Consider the following 17,146-nt stretch of genomic DNA (forward strand, 5'->3'; position numbering starts at 1 on the left):
TACGGCGCGGATCCTTCCAAACTTTATTCATTGCTCCAACATTATCACTCTTATGTTAGACAGAAGCAGATTTGTAACAAATTTTGAAGGAATCAAGATGAATCAAAGTTAAAAATAATAATCCGAGGCCGCACTCAATTGTTTAGCGGATCACAATGGAGCACTTACTGTTCCATTTTGAGACAGATCGGGACAAAATCTCCACCAATCACTAAAACTTGCTGTAAAACATCCAAATTTTTTACCCATTTAGACGTTAAAATTACCGATCATATGCTACAGTTAACAATCAGGACAACAAATTAATGAAATAAAACAAATGAAGAGGCAAGATAAATATAGTAATCCGACAACTTTATGCGAGCCGTGCCGGGATCATCCAAAACCAGTTAACTGAGATAATTGAAATATTACACTTCCATCATAACAAATAATAACCACTTGAACAATTCCTCTGGACACAAAAATCAATCTAATTGGAATACAGAAGGAAAAAAAAAGGATCATAAATTAAGACTAAAAAACTAAAGATTACACCTTTTAATGCAACTGCATAATTTCACCATGGCAAGGGAACCCTACTCGGACCGAACGCTGGCCTATCATGAGAAAAGACGAAGGAAGTTGCTTGCATAAGCCATCGGCTTGACATCTGGGTGCGGCTGCGAATATTCGACAAGGGGGAAAAAAATGTCAGCATAAATAAAAAGATTAAAACTTCAAGAAGTTTGCAAAGTTTAGTTATTCAGAGTTCTAGCTGATAATAGTAAACTAGTCGTACGAAAAGATTAGGATCACGAGATTTTGGGGCCAAATCACAAAAAGTTGATTGCCAAAGGATCTAATTTGCTATAATGTGTCATTTGATCATTTTGGGCCAAATCAGCTCAAGATCCTGGTAATATTTTTGGGTTACCCCTCTACACAATATTATCTGAACCACACAGATCGGGTCTAGACGATATTATGTTATTTGAGATCAACCAGAAGTGTAAGCTTCACAGTAAAACGAAGTAGCTCTTAAAAATGAAACCAATACCCACCACAGCTGAGAAGGAAACAATATCTGGTTTCAATTCTGGGGCTGTAAAACGGATGAAGGCACCCTTGTTTCCCATCTGCATCACATTAACAAAATATATCTTGACATCTCCAGGTAAAATTATTTGATACTGGCTTCACCGAGCATCAAATTTTCAGGTAAAATGGATTAACTAGGCTGGTTAATTTATGCGCTCACAAACTTAAAACCATAAATACAAAAATTAAAATCAGGGCAGAAAAGGTTTCTGATTTCTTGTCATAGGTCTGATAAGAAATAATTCATTACATTCTAAGATACAGAAGCGAAGAGATGTTTAAATACTAAGTTAAGAGTTGCTCAGAAGGGAAATCTCTCTGAAAACTAATGGTATCAATATTCTTGAGGGATTAAGTACAGACAACTAAGTAAATACGGTAGATAACTTCTTCATATTAGACTCTACCTCTAACTGGGCAGGTGTGCATTTAGTTTTTTTTTAAAAAAAACAAAAAATGACTTGTCTTTGGAACAAGACTGAAGCATCAGTCTCAAGCTAAAATACTATAACAAAAGGCTTTGAAACAGTTCAAGGATTTTTCTTTATATTAGGAAAAATGCAGGCAGACTTTAAACCATACGCATCCAAGGGTTTAAAACCCCTTTTGGGGTTTCAATGTATTTAAAAAAGGTCGATAAGACCAATGAAAGTATACTGACCTTTGGATCAGTGGGATGTAAGATTTACACCCTACTAGTTCGTGTACAGATAGTATTGCTCTTATATTAGACATCTGAAATCGATCCAGATTAAAAAAAAATAGCATAATAGCAAGATATTTCCTTATATGCCATTGATCAATCAATATTTAAGGAGACTCAATTCAGTCCTAGTGACATTAAGCAGCAATATGATCGCTTATAACCTAATAATTCTATAAGGAATTAAAAATTTACAATCCTGGCAACTTTTACCTGGTCGCAATAATTAGGAGCAGAGAACACAGTTATTAGCTTCCCATCATGTTCAATTTCATATCCTTCGTCCTTCACTTCGTGTGATCGAACAACAAGCTCTGTCAAAGGCATCAAGCAAAAAGTGATTTCTCTAAGTACCTTCCAAGATCAAATAACACCATCCATTGAGTCAAGATGAAAAAAGAATTCCCATCCTACCGAGATTATTTTCTTGCAAAAATCGCTTTGTCACATCTGCACCAAAGGATAGACCCACACCCCGCTTGCTTGGACCTCTTCCAGGTTGAGGTTGAGGGTCACTCCAAAGTATCTCGCACATAAGACCTAGTAAAATAAAATATCACAAGATAGTATGCCGAATAATAAACAGAAAATGAAGAATCTAAACATATAAAACACTGCCAATGTCCTCAAGGTTGAAAAATCTTCAATATTTTCTTATGTCCATGACAACCATTCATTTATTCTATTGTTCTTCAGAAAATATAATCTCATATAGACCAAAACAAATAACAAAATCAATTTAAAAGCTGAGAATGAGGAAAAATCTATACAAGGAAAATATTATATCCAAGAACACAGTATACATAAATACATAATACATTACATTAATGTATATTAATTACGCATGTATACGGTGGTATGTATTTACTTCCATATATTATTCACAGCCCAACTTGAACGTTAACGCAACAAGCTTCGCAGATTCTCTAATACAAACCAACACACTAAAAAGATGAGCAAAAAGTATCGTTCAAAAATGATATAATGTCTGATTACCAAACGCAAACATGAAGCTAAATCTACAAAATTGGTTATTAAAGACAGTTTTCCACATCAGATATTTTTGAAACCTCCTTTTTATCCTTCGATACTTGTACAAACCCCACCCCCAAGATACTTGTACAAATCCGACCTTTATTTAAGCACTTGGAAAATAAACTCATGCATTGAATGTAGATGAAACTGTAGTACAACATTTCACATCGCTCCTTTTCATTTACCATTGACCTGCTGTGTCATAAATAATTTGAATTTCATTTGTGCTAGCAGCTACCACAAAGATAACTATCAAAACATAAAAATATTCAGTTATCATGGACTCTCCAGCAGGATATTCAACGAGCCTAAAATATCTCCACTAGGAGTTTGACAAAATGTCCAAAAATGCTCCAAGATTTTTGCGGCTATACAACAAATTCTATTATCCTACTTCAAAAATTTAGTATGCTGCTTCTAGAAAATCTAACGCCATTTAGAAGTTATAGGAATACAAACATATTGATATTCTTATAAGTTGGTTTTCTCCACTTATTTCCCTCAGTTATGGATTATTAATTTTAGGGCCCGTTTAGTTCACAGTTTGTAATATTCCGGTAATTGCCCATATTTTCTATTGAAAATATTCAAATCATTATCACTTAACTCAAGTTGGGTAGTTGTAAAAGGTGTTAGTGAGCTAGTGAAATTATTATAGATTCTTAAGTGGTAGGAATGATCATCATGGATCAGGAGGCATTCTCATTTCCATGTTTAATGGGAATCCTTAGTAGTCCATTAATAAAAATATAATAGTTCTTAACAACTTCCCAACCAAAGTGGCTTGATAAGTTAGTAACAAGCTTGTCATTCCAAATATAAAATATATTGCTAGAATATTGCAAACCTTGAACCAAATGGCCCCTTAATGCCATCTACATTGATGTTTGATCAACTTCCAATACTGTTAGTAATATTTTGCCCCTTAACCATGGGCAATCATATTCTTAGTGAAACTATCAAATAACACCTAAATAATCTTTCCGCTCTTAGTTGTCCTCTGAAAATTCCATATTGTAACTCCACCAAACAAAGAAAAACATTTTTCGCTGGACTCAAAGAAAAACAGGACCAGAACAAAATAAACATGAAATTGCTACAAAGCAGGGTTTAAAAGTTAATTGAATGTTACAAATTACAACTCCACCGAAGCAGGAAGATAACTAGGAAATTCAATTTCAATCAGCCAATTAAAGCAGAAAGTAAAAGTCGTGTCAGAAAATACCTTCCTCAGGTGGCTCACAAAAGCGATCAATTGCTCGAATTTCAGAGAGCTTCACACCATCAACACTAAATAGGCCTCCATGAACTACGAAGATCTTTTCATTGATGACGTGAGCCAAAGGCAAGCAACAGAATACTTCCGCAAAGAGTTCAACAAAAATCTCACTCAACTTCGATTTGACTTCTCCCTCAAAACCATATATCTTGTTCATACTCTTACTTTCATGATTTCCTCTTGAAAGATACATAGCTAGAAATAATTAAAAGAAAAGGTAAAAGAAATTATAGAAAATTACAATAGAAGGCAATCCATTTAAAGGAAAAAAAATTTAAAAAAAGAAACGTAATCCTCACTCAACTTTGATGTGACTACTTCTCCCTCTAAATGTATTAACTATCCTATTACTAAAAAATTAGTTCTTGTGAAAGAGAGAAGGTAATTAAAACGAATACCTGTTGGACGCATGCACTTGAATGCGAAGAGTGTAAGAATGACTTCAACAGAAAAGGATCCTCTATCAACAAAGTCCCCATTGAAAAGGTATGGGTTCTCTTCCGACGGAAGACCATTGAGCTCGAATATGTTTAATAGATCATAGTACTGAGATCATATAAAAGAGTAAACCACCTTAGCTCTCTTAAACAGCCTAACAAATCATGATCATGACCATGAATGGCATACAAACTAAGTTTTTAAAAACTACAGTTCAGAAATCAATTTCAAATTAACTAACAATCTACTTTTGATGATAATATCACGTATCTGAATAAGGTTCAAGATATCTAGAGCTATGCATCAATACTGGTCTCTTTTTTCCTAATGTACTCTTATGTGCTATGTGAATTAAGCAGGTATACAGCTCTCAACTGAATGCATATGATAATGGCAGAAGATCACAATAGTGTGAATACAAATAACTACAATTTTGATGGAATGAGAGAAATAAACAAAATCATGTATTCATATTATCACCTGTCCATGCACATCACCACAAACTGTGAAGTGATGACCATTTGGAACCGTTATATCAACAAGGGTAGGCATTGCTCGTAGCATCTCCCTCGCTTGTAGGACAATCTGAAACGCGTATCTAAGAAAACAAACGTGCAGTATAGATAATCAGACAAGGCAATAAAAATTGGAACGAGAAGGATTGAAATTCAGGGCCTTTTACATATGTATCAATTCAAAATAATCTATTCGCATATATACTCCCGTAAAATCTGAAAATTTTGAACAGCCCATGAAAGTGCACTCTGTTTCAAAATAATACCCTTTTTAAAATAGGGTACTCACCAAACAGGCTGGGAGGTTGCTTCTGTACTAGAAAAGTACAAGGGTCTTAAAAACTAAGTTTTTTTACAACATGTACGAGAGTCTGCATTTTGAAGTTATACATGTAGTGATAACTTGATAGATAAATTATGCCAACAGTGTGTATTTAGGTATCTCAAAAGTTCAAGTCAACAATTCAATGAGCAAGTACCTCTTGTGTAAGTGCTTCTGGTTCTTGAAATCATCCATCATTTTCTTCACAAAATCCAAAGTTACAGTCTCACCCTCTATTCTTGCACCAGCATACTGAGGCTCCACCTCTGGTAATATAGGCAATGTTTGTTTACTAGTATGTCAATGTGTCCACAATACAAGACAACGGAGGACCAAAAGGAGAAAGAAAATAGGCAGAATTCACAAAAAATCATGATGTTCATGCTAGAAAAACCAAATGACTCATAACATAATAGCATCCAAAAGTTGCAATTGACGCTCAGAATAAAAAAAAATAAAAAAATTAAAATACAGGGCGAGAAGAGAATATACCTATGCAATGAAAATCTATACTATCTGCAACAGAGCGCCTTTCAGAATCATGTACAGCAATCGCTTCTTCAAAACGAATTTTTTGGACAGCTTTCTCACACTCTTTCAACTTTCTTGTAGCATCCGGATCATTTGGACGTATTCTTTTCACCTAACATTTACAATTTCAAAAAAAAAAAAGAAAAACAGCAATATTAACAATACATCATTAAACTTGTAAAACATTGTAGCATGATCTGGGATTCACATCTGGTATTCATCAATAAAATAAAAGGCGTGTTACTATGCGATAGGTATTCCAAACAAGTCATAGAACAAGCCTGGGAAAGACTCCGTTTGTAGCTTAAATAATATGTGATACTCAACCAATCGATGGAATAACAAAATCAGGTTCTTACATTTCCACATAATTTGAATGGCTAACATACATGAAAGCTGCAAGATGGAAGTGAGATCAAAGAAAATCTTCAAAGAAGTTCAAATATGAGATATAATCATCCAACTAGTTTCTTATTCAAGAAAACTAGCATAAGTTGAGAAAGAAAGATAAAAGTAACTGCATAAACCTGTTGGAAATCCTTCAAAGCCTCCTTGAACTTTCCCATGGCAAGATATGCTGCACCACGCCTATAATAACCCTGCAAAAATAACATTCCAATTTCTAAGTTGCCAATGAGTAATGTAATAAAGGAAAATTAGAAAACCAGAAGCTTCTCACCTTAGAATATTGAGGATCAATTTCAATAGCTTTTGTAGCATCCTGCACAGCGCTTCCATATTCCTCACGTTTGATATGTGCAAATGCACGATTTGCCCAATATACAGCATTTTTGTCATTTAGCTCAATAGCTTGACTATATAGCTCAATGGCTTGGGAAAATTTGTTTGCTGATGGAAATAGAAAGAATACAACATGTTAGCAGAAGAATATTTCTAAATACACAACAGAGATTACTAGGTGTCATCTCTAAGAAAACAAGAGAAAATGACAAGGCGCATTACCTATGCTGGAGCTTTCACAGCAAAAGGCCATTTCGAATGCATATTGTTCGCATGACCTAGACTATTGGAATTTTGTAGAAGCTGAATAACTCAATCCGGTTTAGTTCAGGTTTTACTACAAACTGAACTGTAAGTTTAATTTCGTCATTTAATCAGATCTGGGACTTCTTAGCTTACCATTTCAATCTCATCTATCAGGAGACAAATTTTTAGTGTTTTAACTAGGGCAAAAAGTGGAACTAAGATTTGGGCCCAAAAAGCAGAAGCTCGCATTTAAAACTTCCACTCTTAGTTGAAAAAAGAAGCTATCAAAAGAACTTGAAGAAAAATCTTTAGGCTTCTTCAAATGGGTATACAATATACACAGATAGCACTTATACAAAAGCCAGGCCAAAGGCTCATAACACTAAGCCAATAACAATTTTTTTAAAAAATAACTCCAACAGCAAAGTCACCCTAAAAGTGTTCACCTTTGAATGCCTCATTAGCCAAAAGTTTGAGTTCTTCAGCCCGCTCCGCATTTGAATTTGTATTTTCACCCATACTAGTCATCCCTAATAGTTGCTTCCTACAGGATCTTGATTGTCATACGAGAATTGTGGCCACACCTAAGCCTGTTGTAGTTAATCAAGGAATAGAATAAGAAAAATAAACCTAATAAAGAACCCAGTAAATCCAATTAAAAGGAATTCTTGACCACCAAAATAGTATTTCTCATTATACCCAGAAATACAAAATAGATACCTTTTAAGAGTTATATCTCTCAGATCGCATACAACTCAATTGCCAAAAGGGTCGCTCATAACAAGACTAAATCCTGCTTATACGAAAGAATGTCCAATTTCTTATCCAGCATTCAACGATTACAAATACATCAACAAATAAAACAGTATGGGAAAAGAGCAACTTTGCAGTAGAATAAACAACACGATCAAATTTGAACTAAAAATGACTTCAAATACTCGGCTTCTATCAAGTTAAACCAAGTGGCAACATTACAACCAGAAAATAGAGATAAAAGAACAATGATGGCATTATTCACGTAATTTGAATCAAACAATCTTTACAGGATTATAACTGTAAACCCATTGGATACTTAGCAAAACAAAGAAACTAAAGAAACGCAGTAAGTGAATTAAAAACATGCAGGAGTCAATAAAATCAAGGTTATACTACATCAAACCCATCGAAACAAGACGCTTCCACTTCTAAATACATTGACTTCGGATTCAAAGAAACAAGTGACGCAAAGCACAAATCCGAATCTATTTCCCTACTATACACTACAGTTCCCTAAAACAACAACCTTTCCACTACCAACGACGCATACTCGGAATTTAAATCTCAAATCTTTCATAAAAAAACATAAAATAGTCACATACAAATTGGAGACTATAGATCGATTCGAATGACATGAGGAGAGATTCAAACCTGTGGGCAGCGGCGGCGGCTAGAAGAGGCCGAGCAACACCCGCGAAATTCGAAGAACGCGAGAGAGAGAGAGAGAGAGAGAGAGAGAGAGAGAGAGAGAGAGAGAGAGTCGAGGGGTTTAGGGTTTGGTGGGGGGAGGCGAAGAGGAGGTAGAGGGAGGGGGAGAGAGAGAGGGCGAGATTTTGAGCTGAGTACGAGAAGCGTCGACTCGGGGCGTGTGGGCTCGAGTCGCGGTCGAGGGTTCTTCGTTACTTGTGCTACGCACCACCGCTTAATTCTGCAATTATGCGGTAATAACCCCAATAGGCGCCTTAATCCCGTATAATTTGAACTGTGCGGACCGCCCAGAGTATACGCCCTTCGCTGGGTCTTATCTACTTTTTGCCATTAATAAATAAATAAATATATCATGCAGGTTCATTATTGAAACCAATCAAAACCCAACCCAAATCAACAAAATCATCTTTAACTTTGACCCACTCATAACTTATCATCTACTAAAGTATAAAAATATCTAAACATATATTCTAAATACATAATTAAATGTTATTACTTACCCAACTTGAACTTTCAGTCAAGTTTTAATTTTTTGGTCAATTGTCACCTAAATTGAAAAAAGGTTTTTTTTCCAAATTATTTTTTAGTAGTTTGGAATTTTGAAGTTCAAGTGGTAATAATATATAATTTGTTAAAAGTTCAAACGGCGATTTTTAATCTGGTAGATGTTCATGTAATAATAAGCTATTTTTCTCATTATAACTTGGCAATAAATATTTGAATTTCTTCATAAAACATGATAAAAAAAAATCTTATAAAAATTAGTTAATATAGCTGTTTGATAGTTTACAAGATGAATTTCAAATTTTCAAACTTTAAGTGACAGACACAGCAGGACCAAAGTTCAAATAGTGTTGCATTATATTTCTACGGGCCTATTAAATTACCGCATAATTTTATTTACACTATTTATTGAGTTGCATCCTATTCTTTATTTAGAAATTGGATGGTTAAATTATACGTATTGAGTTAGGCTAATTGGATGGTTAAATTATACGTATTGGTTAAATTATACCTATCCTTTATTTAGAAATTGCTGGTCATGTGGATGCATCACATTTAGCCCATAAGATTCTCCCCTTAGCAAAAAAATTAAATCCACTGTTTTAAAATTTGTGATGTCTCAATTGTCTAATTTAAAAGATCAAAAATTAAATTGAAAAGTAAGATTTTTATCGAATGCAGATGGAGAGCTTAGCAAGAGAAAGTTTGTTTGTTGAACAAATTTTAAAATATCGTCTTCTAGTCTAGTAACACTGTACAGTGTGACAAAGGGTACATATGTTTCACCAAAAGTGGAGTCGTAAACAATTATTTTCATTATTTAACTTATCATAAATTAAATTAATTTGTAACTCCATTTCTTAAAAATGTTGTAATTGGCTTTGACTTGATGGTAGCAAAATCAATTACAAAAAAATAAAGATTAAAAACAAGTAAAAAAAATGAACTATGTAACTTTTTTAAGTTTCTTACAAGTTAGTGGGGAAAATTTTGGCAAATTAATAAAAAAAATAATATCTAAAGTTCTGAAGTCATTGATATTTTGTTAAACGAACAACACTGAAAATGTTTTTTTATCAAAATTTAGTTTAATTAAAAGTTATTACCAACTTAAAAATCAATTACGAACAAACGTTTGAAAGTCTCTTGTGTCATGCACCTAATGTGGAACCTCGACATAACTTGGGGCATGTTTGATTTATCTATTTTAAACTATGAAATCAGAATAAAATTTATTAATTTTGATAGTTATCATTTGTTTTATAAGAATCGTATTTTGGTTCACATTACACTCGGAAATGGGAAAGACCAGATTTATTTATAGCCCAATCCAGCTTTAAATTTCAAATTAGCAAATTTCAAAGTAAACTATTCAAAATTCTCTTTCACTACCACTTACCTCCTCTCTTTTCATCACTTTTTTTCTTTTTTAATCAAAACTCTTTCTAAAAATTCTAAATTTTCATTTCAATAATAAATTAAATATTTTTAAATAATTCATTATTTTGTTTTTCATGTTAAAATAATCTAATTTTATTTTTCATTTATATTCCTATCGGTCCAAACATGCACTCAGGCGTGAACGATACACGGACCCAAAAGCGGGGCCCACCGGACCAGTTTCGTTGGTTCGCTCTTTTTTTTAAATTTAAATAAATTTCGAACCCGCGATAAAAGGCCCTCCGCCGCCACCCTCTCGTCGTCCTCCCCCGCTCCGTGCTCCTCCCAATTCCCACCCGCGAGATCCTCAGAGAAGGGCGATACCACTTCGCTAGGGTTTTTCCACTCGATCTCGTCGATTCGCGTCCGTTCCTATCCGATTCGATTAGATTCCTCCGCAGCGTCGGTCCCAGATCCGAAACCCCCAATCTCCTCAGCGTTTCCCCCATGGTACGGCTCCGATCTGATCATCTCTTTTCTGCGGTGGTTCGATTTCTCTTTCGATCCATATAAGGTGTCAAATCCTATCTATATTTTGGTTTTCATGTTAGATCCGTACGAATTAAGTGCTTTTTTTTTTAATGATTTTTGGGAAATTTAAACTCAGAAGAGGTTCTTCATTCCGAGATTTACAATCCTATGCTTAATTCAGTGATGTTTTATCAATTTGGTGGTTTATTGATGTTTTTGTTTCGATTCTCGTAATATTTTCTGAATTCTGAGGTTCTTAACTTTGTTTTAGCACTTTTGAATCCGCTAGCTTTTGATCCTATTTAGCTGAGAACATATGGACTCCATCAATTTGTATTCTAGTTAAGATCATTATAGATTCCTGTAGTTAGTGGTTCCATGTGTGCAAAATAATGAATAATTTGGTAACTTCGATTCTAAAAGTTCATCCCGAATAAATATTCTGAAGAAGAAAACTCTAGGTGAGGCGATTATATAAGATGGTATCTACCATTGGCTTTCCATGTATACTGTATATGAGACATCTGTTAGCAGAACTTCACCTAACCCTGCCAGATTCTTTTTGGTAGTATGCTTCAAGTGTTCATCTTGAAAATCATCTTAGCTTTCAAATGTCCATCTTAAATAATAAACAATTCCTCTTTTCAGCAGTAGGTTTGCCTGCGATTTCCCCCTGCATGACTAACGTATTGAGCAGCTTTCAGCGACCATGGAAGTAAAAGGTTAAAGGTGAAATGAGGTGCAATGCATGCTGGAGGGAGTTGGAAGGGCAAACCATATCAACCACCTGTGGCCATCTCTTATGTATCCAAGTTTGTACAGTTTCTGAACTAAATGATAAAACTGTAAAAAATTGCAAAATGATCTAGGTATGCTACACTTTTGAAGATCAGGCATGCAATAGAAGATAGTGGGTGAATATTCTTAACTCATAAAATAGGTAGTGAAGATGCTAACAAGATACTCAACAATGATGCGGTATGTCCGATTTGTGATCAAGTGCTCTCTAAAAGGTGAGCAACCCTTGGTTCTCAAAGCCGTCATGGTGGGTTGAATTGTTGCCTTAAATGCTTTTCTAGCCATTATTTCGTGAGAGACTGGATGTATCTCTGAAGATTCAGTGCAACAGTACACTATTGTGTTTTCAGTTTTATACACTATTTGCATACAGTTGTGATCATGTAAATCATTTATGAAGTGACTATACTTTCTATTTTCTTGTATTGCTATCTATTGTTAAATCTTGCTAAATATTATTACTTGTTGCCCGTCAGCCTTATGAGAGCCGTGGATGTAAATCCTGGTGATGAATGGATAAATGTAAGAGAAATTTCAGGCATCTAGCTATTTAGTTGGCTTTTTCAACATCACTTTTTTCTGAGTGCAGTTTCTGTTTCAGATGGCAATGACTGGACTATCTCCACAAGTACGTATCCTTGATACAAAGCATTTTCTCTATCTCATTTTATTTTTTTAAGATACAAGTAAGAGCTCAAGATGAAAGATGTGCTTTTGGAAGTTGGTAACTTTGTACTTGACGATTCTTTTGTTCTCCCATTCTAAAGTAAGTGGATCCAGATGCCACTTGTTTATAACTTTATCCAATCATCTTCTTCGTTTATCTCTTTAACTTTTCAATACCAGTTATGAAGAGTGCATACAGAAGCGTGATGTTTTACATTGGCCAAAAAGAACTAGAGATGCAATACAAGATGAACAAGATTGTGGGGCAATGCAGGCAGAAATGTGAGGTTATGCAGGCTAAGTTCACAGAGAAGCTAGAAGAAGTACACACAGCATACCAGAAAATGGCCAAGAGGTGTCAGATGATGGAACAGGAAATAGAAAGCCTTTCAAAAGATAAGCAAGAACTACAAGAAAAATATGCCGAAAAATCTAGGTTGATCCATTTTGCTTATCTAACTCTCAAGTTTGAAGCTATCTGTCTCCTAGTTTATAGATTGAGTCTAGCCTTAATAGTTTCTTTCTTCAATTTTTGATAGGCAGAAGAGGAAACTTGATGAGATGTATGATCAGTTAAGAAGTGAATATGAGTCTACAAAACGTTCGGCAATCCAACCTGTAAATAACTTCTTCCCAAGAAATGAGCCAGATTTGTTCTCAAGCATGGGTAACATGATGGATGGCAGAGACCCACTCAGACAGGGTAATCTTTAACCATCTCATATCACACTCTCTAAAAAATAAAAAAAATATAAAAAAGACTTCAGGCTGATTATCGTACTTGTTGATCTGTTCTTGGAATATTAAACTGTCATCTTCGAATTGAGAGGAGGTTTCAGTATGGCTCCCAACCTTGGAATTGGGTCCCTAACCTTTGTCTTTTGTCGCAACCTTACCCTTTTCTGTAAATTTCTGAATTAAATTTGATGGATGTGCTCAAGCATTCGCCAGATGATAAGACCAAAGTTTCTAACTTGGCAGTTAGATAACAATTAATTGGATATTTCTTCACGATCATATAGAGAAACTAAACTTAAATGGTTAGAATGCAACAAAATTAATAGTTCTGGGACAATTGTAACAATTTGAAGGATTGGTACCTAATTGAAACTGTGGTAAAAGGTTGAGGACTGTGGTGCTAGGCTCTTCTAAATATAACTGAGAGAGATAATAACCTATTTATTAAACTTTCCACAAATACCAGCTCATTCACTTGTTGCAGATCCGACGGTTGTTCTTACTCCTGAAACTCCAGGGCGGAGAGAGGAGGTTTGGCCCTCAACAGCTAGGCAAAAGAGCTCCAATTCAGGTGCTTTCGAAGTTTCCGGAGGCTCGCCAGCTCAGATTGCAAAGGTTCCTGCTGATGCTGGAATCAGAAGGCCAGCTCGCCCTAGCTTCGGAGCTGGTGTGAGCAATCCTTCAGCAGCTTTGCGGAATCTCATACTCTCGCCAATGAAGCGCCCTCAGATGTCACGTAGCCGCCCGCATATGTTCACGTAATGCTCTCGTTACTTCTAAGCTCATATGCAATATATTTAGTTATTTTGATGGAGAGAATAGGAAAGAAGATGAGAAAAGAAGGGAAATGAAAGAGGATAAAAGAAGGGAAAATGAGTTTCTCTTCTATTATTTGGATGCGTAGAAGCGAAAAGAAGCGAAAATGAGCATTTCAGGTTGTATTTTCCTTTCAATTCGAGCTTTCGTGGGGCTCCCGTCCTCTTGCTTTTTTCCTTCTTTCTCTCCCCAAAATTAAATCCAAATGAGAAAACACTACTTATTCTCCCAACTTTTGTTTTGTTCTCTTCTCTTCCATACTACCATCCAAATAGATTGGCCGAGAGAATGGAGCGAAAGAATCATTTTGAGAAAAAACTTTTTCAATAAGATTGTCACATGTTTATTAACGGTTGATTACAAATTTTTGTCCATGGAGTTTCATTTGATTGCAAATCTGTCTGAGACTTTCAATTACAAAAGTTTCGCCACGGAAGATTGTTAGAAGGCCTTTCTGCATCTTTCTTTTAGATGCAGCGTAATTTTGCAGTGACAGCTCTGAAGACCAAGTAGTTAGAATAGAAATTTTTAGGACGCATCAGGACTCAAGGTCGAAATTAACGGTATCTCTATTTAACTATATACTAACAGAAATTTTGGCTGATTGATAAAGCTGACGTTTCAGGTTGTAGGAGGAGAAGAGCTGTGCATGATGTTGTCCCTCCAATGCTGTAAGCATTCTGCTTGTCTGTCTCTTTTCTATGAGGTAGTTTTCGACAGCGTGTCGTGGATAGTACTGTAGCTGTAATCCCACAAAGAAACAAGTATTTTAGCTGATTGATAAAGCTGATGTTTCAGGTTGTAGGATCGGAGAAGAGCTGTGAATGATGCTGTCCCTGCAATGGTGTAAGTTGTCTGCTTGTCTGTCTCTTCTATATAAGGTAGTTTTCAACAGAATGTCGTGGATAGTGATTTTAGTTGTTATTCCACAAAGAAAAAGTAGCTTATGTTTTCTGCTTTCTTTTTTTTGAGAAGAGAGTATAGTTCATTAATATTCCTATGCAGAAACAATTATATTCCAGGTTTCCATCTACTTCAAAGATAAAAAAAACAGAAGAAAATATCAGCTCACAGTTAGTAAGCTATATCCAGTCTCCGTTTCACTTGCAAAATGTCCTTGTGTATATATATATATATATATGTGTGTGTGTGTGTGTGCGCGCGTGTGTGTACAATTTCTACCTACTGAACGTAGCATGCGGAACTCTTAATTGTCAACACGGGTTTGTATAGGGCCGATCCGCGCAGCCCACTGGGCCCACTTTTTTGTCGGTTGGATCAGGCCCAATCTAATTCATTGGTTCCGTTCAGACCTCAAAATCAAAGGCCCAAATCTAATCTGGGCCTGGCTTGGGCTTTAGTTCTGTTGGTTGAACGCTCTGTTTTGGTCCTACGGTCGGCCAAAAAATATATTTTTTTTCAGATCCCGCCAAGCTATCCAATTTAAAGAATTGGGTTAATTTCATATAGCTCTCTATAAACATATCAAATAGCAAATATATTTTTATAAAGTTCAACTTTTTATATTTATATCTACAGAAATTCGGTGATATTCATATTTGTCCTTCTGATTTGTTATCGTTAAAGTACTGTTTATCATCGAATTTCTATAAATATAAATATAAAAAATTAAATTTTATGAAAATATATCTANTGTTATTTGATATTCTAACGAAAAGTTGTATGCACTTAACTCTAAAGAATTTCATATTTTATTCAGATATGGTGTTATTAAAAGCTAGTAGATGTCTTTTCTCAAAAAAAACAGCTTGTAGATGTCTGACAGATTGTGACCATAAAAAGCATAGAGTACAATGTTTCTTCAGGCTTACAGAATAGTATTAGAATTATTTGGAGGTTTGTTGTTGGAACCATTTAAGCTGAGAATATAGAATGAGATCGTGCTCCAATAAGCTTTGTCTGGAATTAATAGCAGATAGTGATTGATTGAGTTGCAGACCTAAGTTGATGTGAAATTTTGATTTATAAGTTGGATTTTTCTCTTGTCATTTTCTTTGAATTTATTTGGAGTGGACAAATGTTCTTGCCATGTATCAAGAACCTGATAGGAACTCCAAACTACTAAGGTGACAAATGTTTTTTTTTTTTTTTTTTTTTTTTGAGAGATAGATAGCACGCTATCTGTTCCGTTTATTTCATTTAAAAATAAACTTAGCTGGAAATGTGAATCAATTAGGATTCGAACTTAGGTCTCAGATACCAACCACCGAGCCCTTTACCACTTGTTCTAGGGACGGTCGTTCTAAGGTGACAAATGTTACAATAGCAAAAGATAAATGCCAAAATTGACTAACTGCTAGATTATAGTAGAAATTTAACGAATCGCCAGGGCCGCTTGTCTTGGAGGGCTGTTGGATACCATGTGGGGTCCTCCAATCCTAGAGTCTCTGCAAATTCCCTTAAGTCTATTCAGCTCACTAAATCGACTGTGTGGTTATCACTGCTCTTTCCAATGTCTCCTTATTATCAACTTCAATTGCCACTTTTTTTTTTGTTTTTGTTTTTTTGCAATGTTGTATAATCAACAACTTTTTGTTGGCTATGAAAAGACTGAAGTGTGACGTGTTATTATGTTAAGGTTGCAAATTTTCCAACATGATTTTACAAGACTTAAACAAATATTGCGAATAGATGGAAGGTTAGTTTTCTCATATGTTGTCTATTCCTAAACATTATTGAGGAGGCTTTCTCTTTCTTCTGGTTGGTGTCGCAGTTTTGGAAAGCATTATTTCTTATTTTCTTTAAATTTGGGTGATATAATTTGTTCACCAAGAAAAAGAAGATAAAATGGTATATCATTATGCAGTGTGAAATTATTACGTATCTTTCCTGGATGAGGGTTGCAAAAAGTTTTTAAACTTTGATTGCAAATTATGTACGTGTTAATATAATGTGACCGGCTATCACCCAATTCTGCATTTTAAAACTTCGTATGAACTAATTTACCTCTTTAAATTGTTGTTTATATATTAATTTTGTAAGAACATTAAAAAGTTTATAGATTTTATGCATAGCCCTTAACCAAGAACAATTGTGTAGCACCAAATTAAAAGTAAGCTAAGTCGATAACACGATAAAATTTTGCGTGATTTCCATTGAATTATTATATATTAGATAATAATTTCATCAAATTTGATAATTTACAATATTTTTATCAAAAACTAAAATTAATTACAGATTTAAGCTAATAAACTGTTGATCTAATACATTTTACTTAATTAAATAAAGTTTTAAACAAACAATTTAAAATGAAGATGTGTGTCGTGTGTGTGTGTGTGTGTGTGTGTGTTGTGTGTAAACAATTTAATGAAAGATGTGTGTGTGTAGTGTGGTGTGTG

At 34.8% G+C, this 17,146-nt stretch overlaps 2 protein-coding genes across 16 annotated transcripts; one reads left to right on the forward strand and one right to left on the reverse strand.

Moving 5' to 3' along the window:
* On the reverse strand, positions 303–8,526 carry LOC109710536 (serine/threonine-protein phosphatase 5). 4 transcript variants are annotated; one of them, XM_020233196.1, is made up of 14 exons: positions 8,298–8,526; positions 7,611–7,683; positions 7,337–7,480; positions 6,583–6,752; positions 6,431–6,502; positions 5,865–6,015; positions 5,530–5,638; positions 5,016–5,133; positions 4,496–4,643; positions 4,044–4,292; positions 2,198–2,323; positions 1,997–2,097; positions 1,044–1,118; positions 303–662 (listed from the first exon to the last, which is right to left on the reverse strand). In XM_020233196.1, exons 3-14 carry the CDS (start codon positions 7,416–7,418, stop codon positions 603–605), a joined length of 1,461 nt encoding a protein of 486 aa, XP_020088785.1. In that variant the 5' UTR covers positions 7,419–7,480; positions 7,611–7,683; positions 8,298–8,526; the 3' UTR covers positions 303–602. The 4 variants fall into 4 exon arrangements, with proteins under 4 accessions (XP_020088785.1, XP_020088786.1, XP_020088784.1 ...); XM_020233197.1 differs by having other exon boundaries at positions 8,249–8,526; XM_020233195.1 differs by lacking the exon at positions 7,611–7,683.
* LOC109709947 (E3 ubiquitin-protein ligase CCNB1IP1 homolog) lies at positions 10,386–14,872 on the forward strand. Of its 12 annotated transcripts, none has more exons than XM_020232340.1 (10): positions 10,389–10,748; positions 11,467–11,573; positions 11,710–11,782; positions 12,044–12,089; positions 12,169–12,199; positions 12,414–12,669; positions 12,773–12,936; positions 13,489–13,729; positions 14,413–14,458; positions 14,586–14,872. In XM_020232340.1, exons 2-9 carry the CDS (start codon positions 11,504–11,506, stop codon positions 14,417–14,419), a joined length of 888 nt encoding a protein of 295 aa, XP_020087929.1. In that variant the 5' UTR covers positions 10,389–10,748; positions 11,467–11,503; the 3' UTR covers positions 14,420–14,458; positions 14,586–14,872. The 12 variants fall into 12 exon arrangements, 11 of the variants coding, with proteins under 11 accessions (XP_020087930.1, XP_020087929.1, XP_020087928.1 ...); XR_002216244.1 differs by having other exon boundaries at positions 10,392–10,748; positions 13,456–13,729; positions 14,413–14,493; XM_020232336.1 differs by having other exon boundaries at positions 10,392–10,748; positions 11,418–11,573; positions 13,456–13,729.

Source organism: Ananas comosus, linkage group 5, assembly GCF_001540865.1.
Source record: "Ananas comosus cultivar F153 linkage group 5, ASM154086v1, whole genome shotgun sequence".
Lineage (NCBI taxonomy): Eukaryota > Viridiplantae > Streptophyta > Magnoliopsida > Poales > Bromeliaceae > Ananas > Ananas comosus.

Bases quoted from the DNA above. Each gene is read 5' to 3' on its own strand.
- LOC109710536 (XM_020233195.1), bottom strand. From the start codon at position 7,418: ATGACTAGTATGGGTGAAAATACAAATTCAAATGCGGAGCGGGCTGAA. The intron at 4,293-4,495 runs GTATTCGTTTTA...AATTATTTCTAG, and splicing joins CAAGTGCATGCGTCCAACAG to CTATGTATCTTTCAAGAGGA. The intron at 663-1,043 runs GTGGGTATTGGT...GAATATTCGCAG, and splicing joins TTGTTTCCTTCTCAGCTGTG to CCGCACCCAGATGTCAAGCC.
- LOC109709947 (XM_020232336.1), top strand. From the start codon at position 11,504: ATGAGGTGCAATGCATGCTGGAGGGAGTTGGAAGGGCAAACCATATCA. The intron at 11,783-12,043 runs GTGAGCAACCCT...GTTGCCCGTCAG, and splicing joins GATCAAGTGCTCTCTAAAAG to CCTTATGAGAGCCGTGGATG. The intron at 12,937-13,455 runs GTAATCTTTAAC...CACTTGTTGCAG, and splicing joins CAGAGACCCACTCAGACAGG to ATCCGACGGTTGTTCTTACT.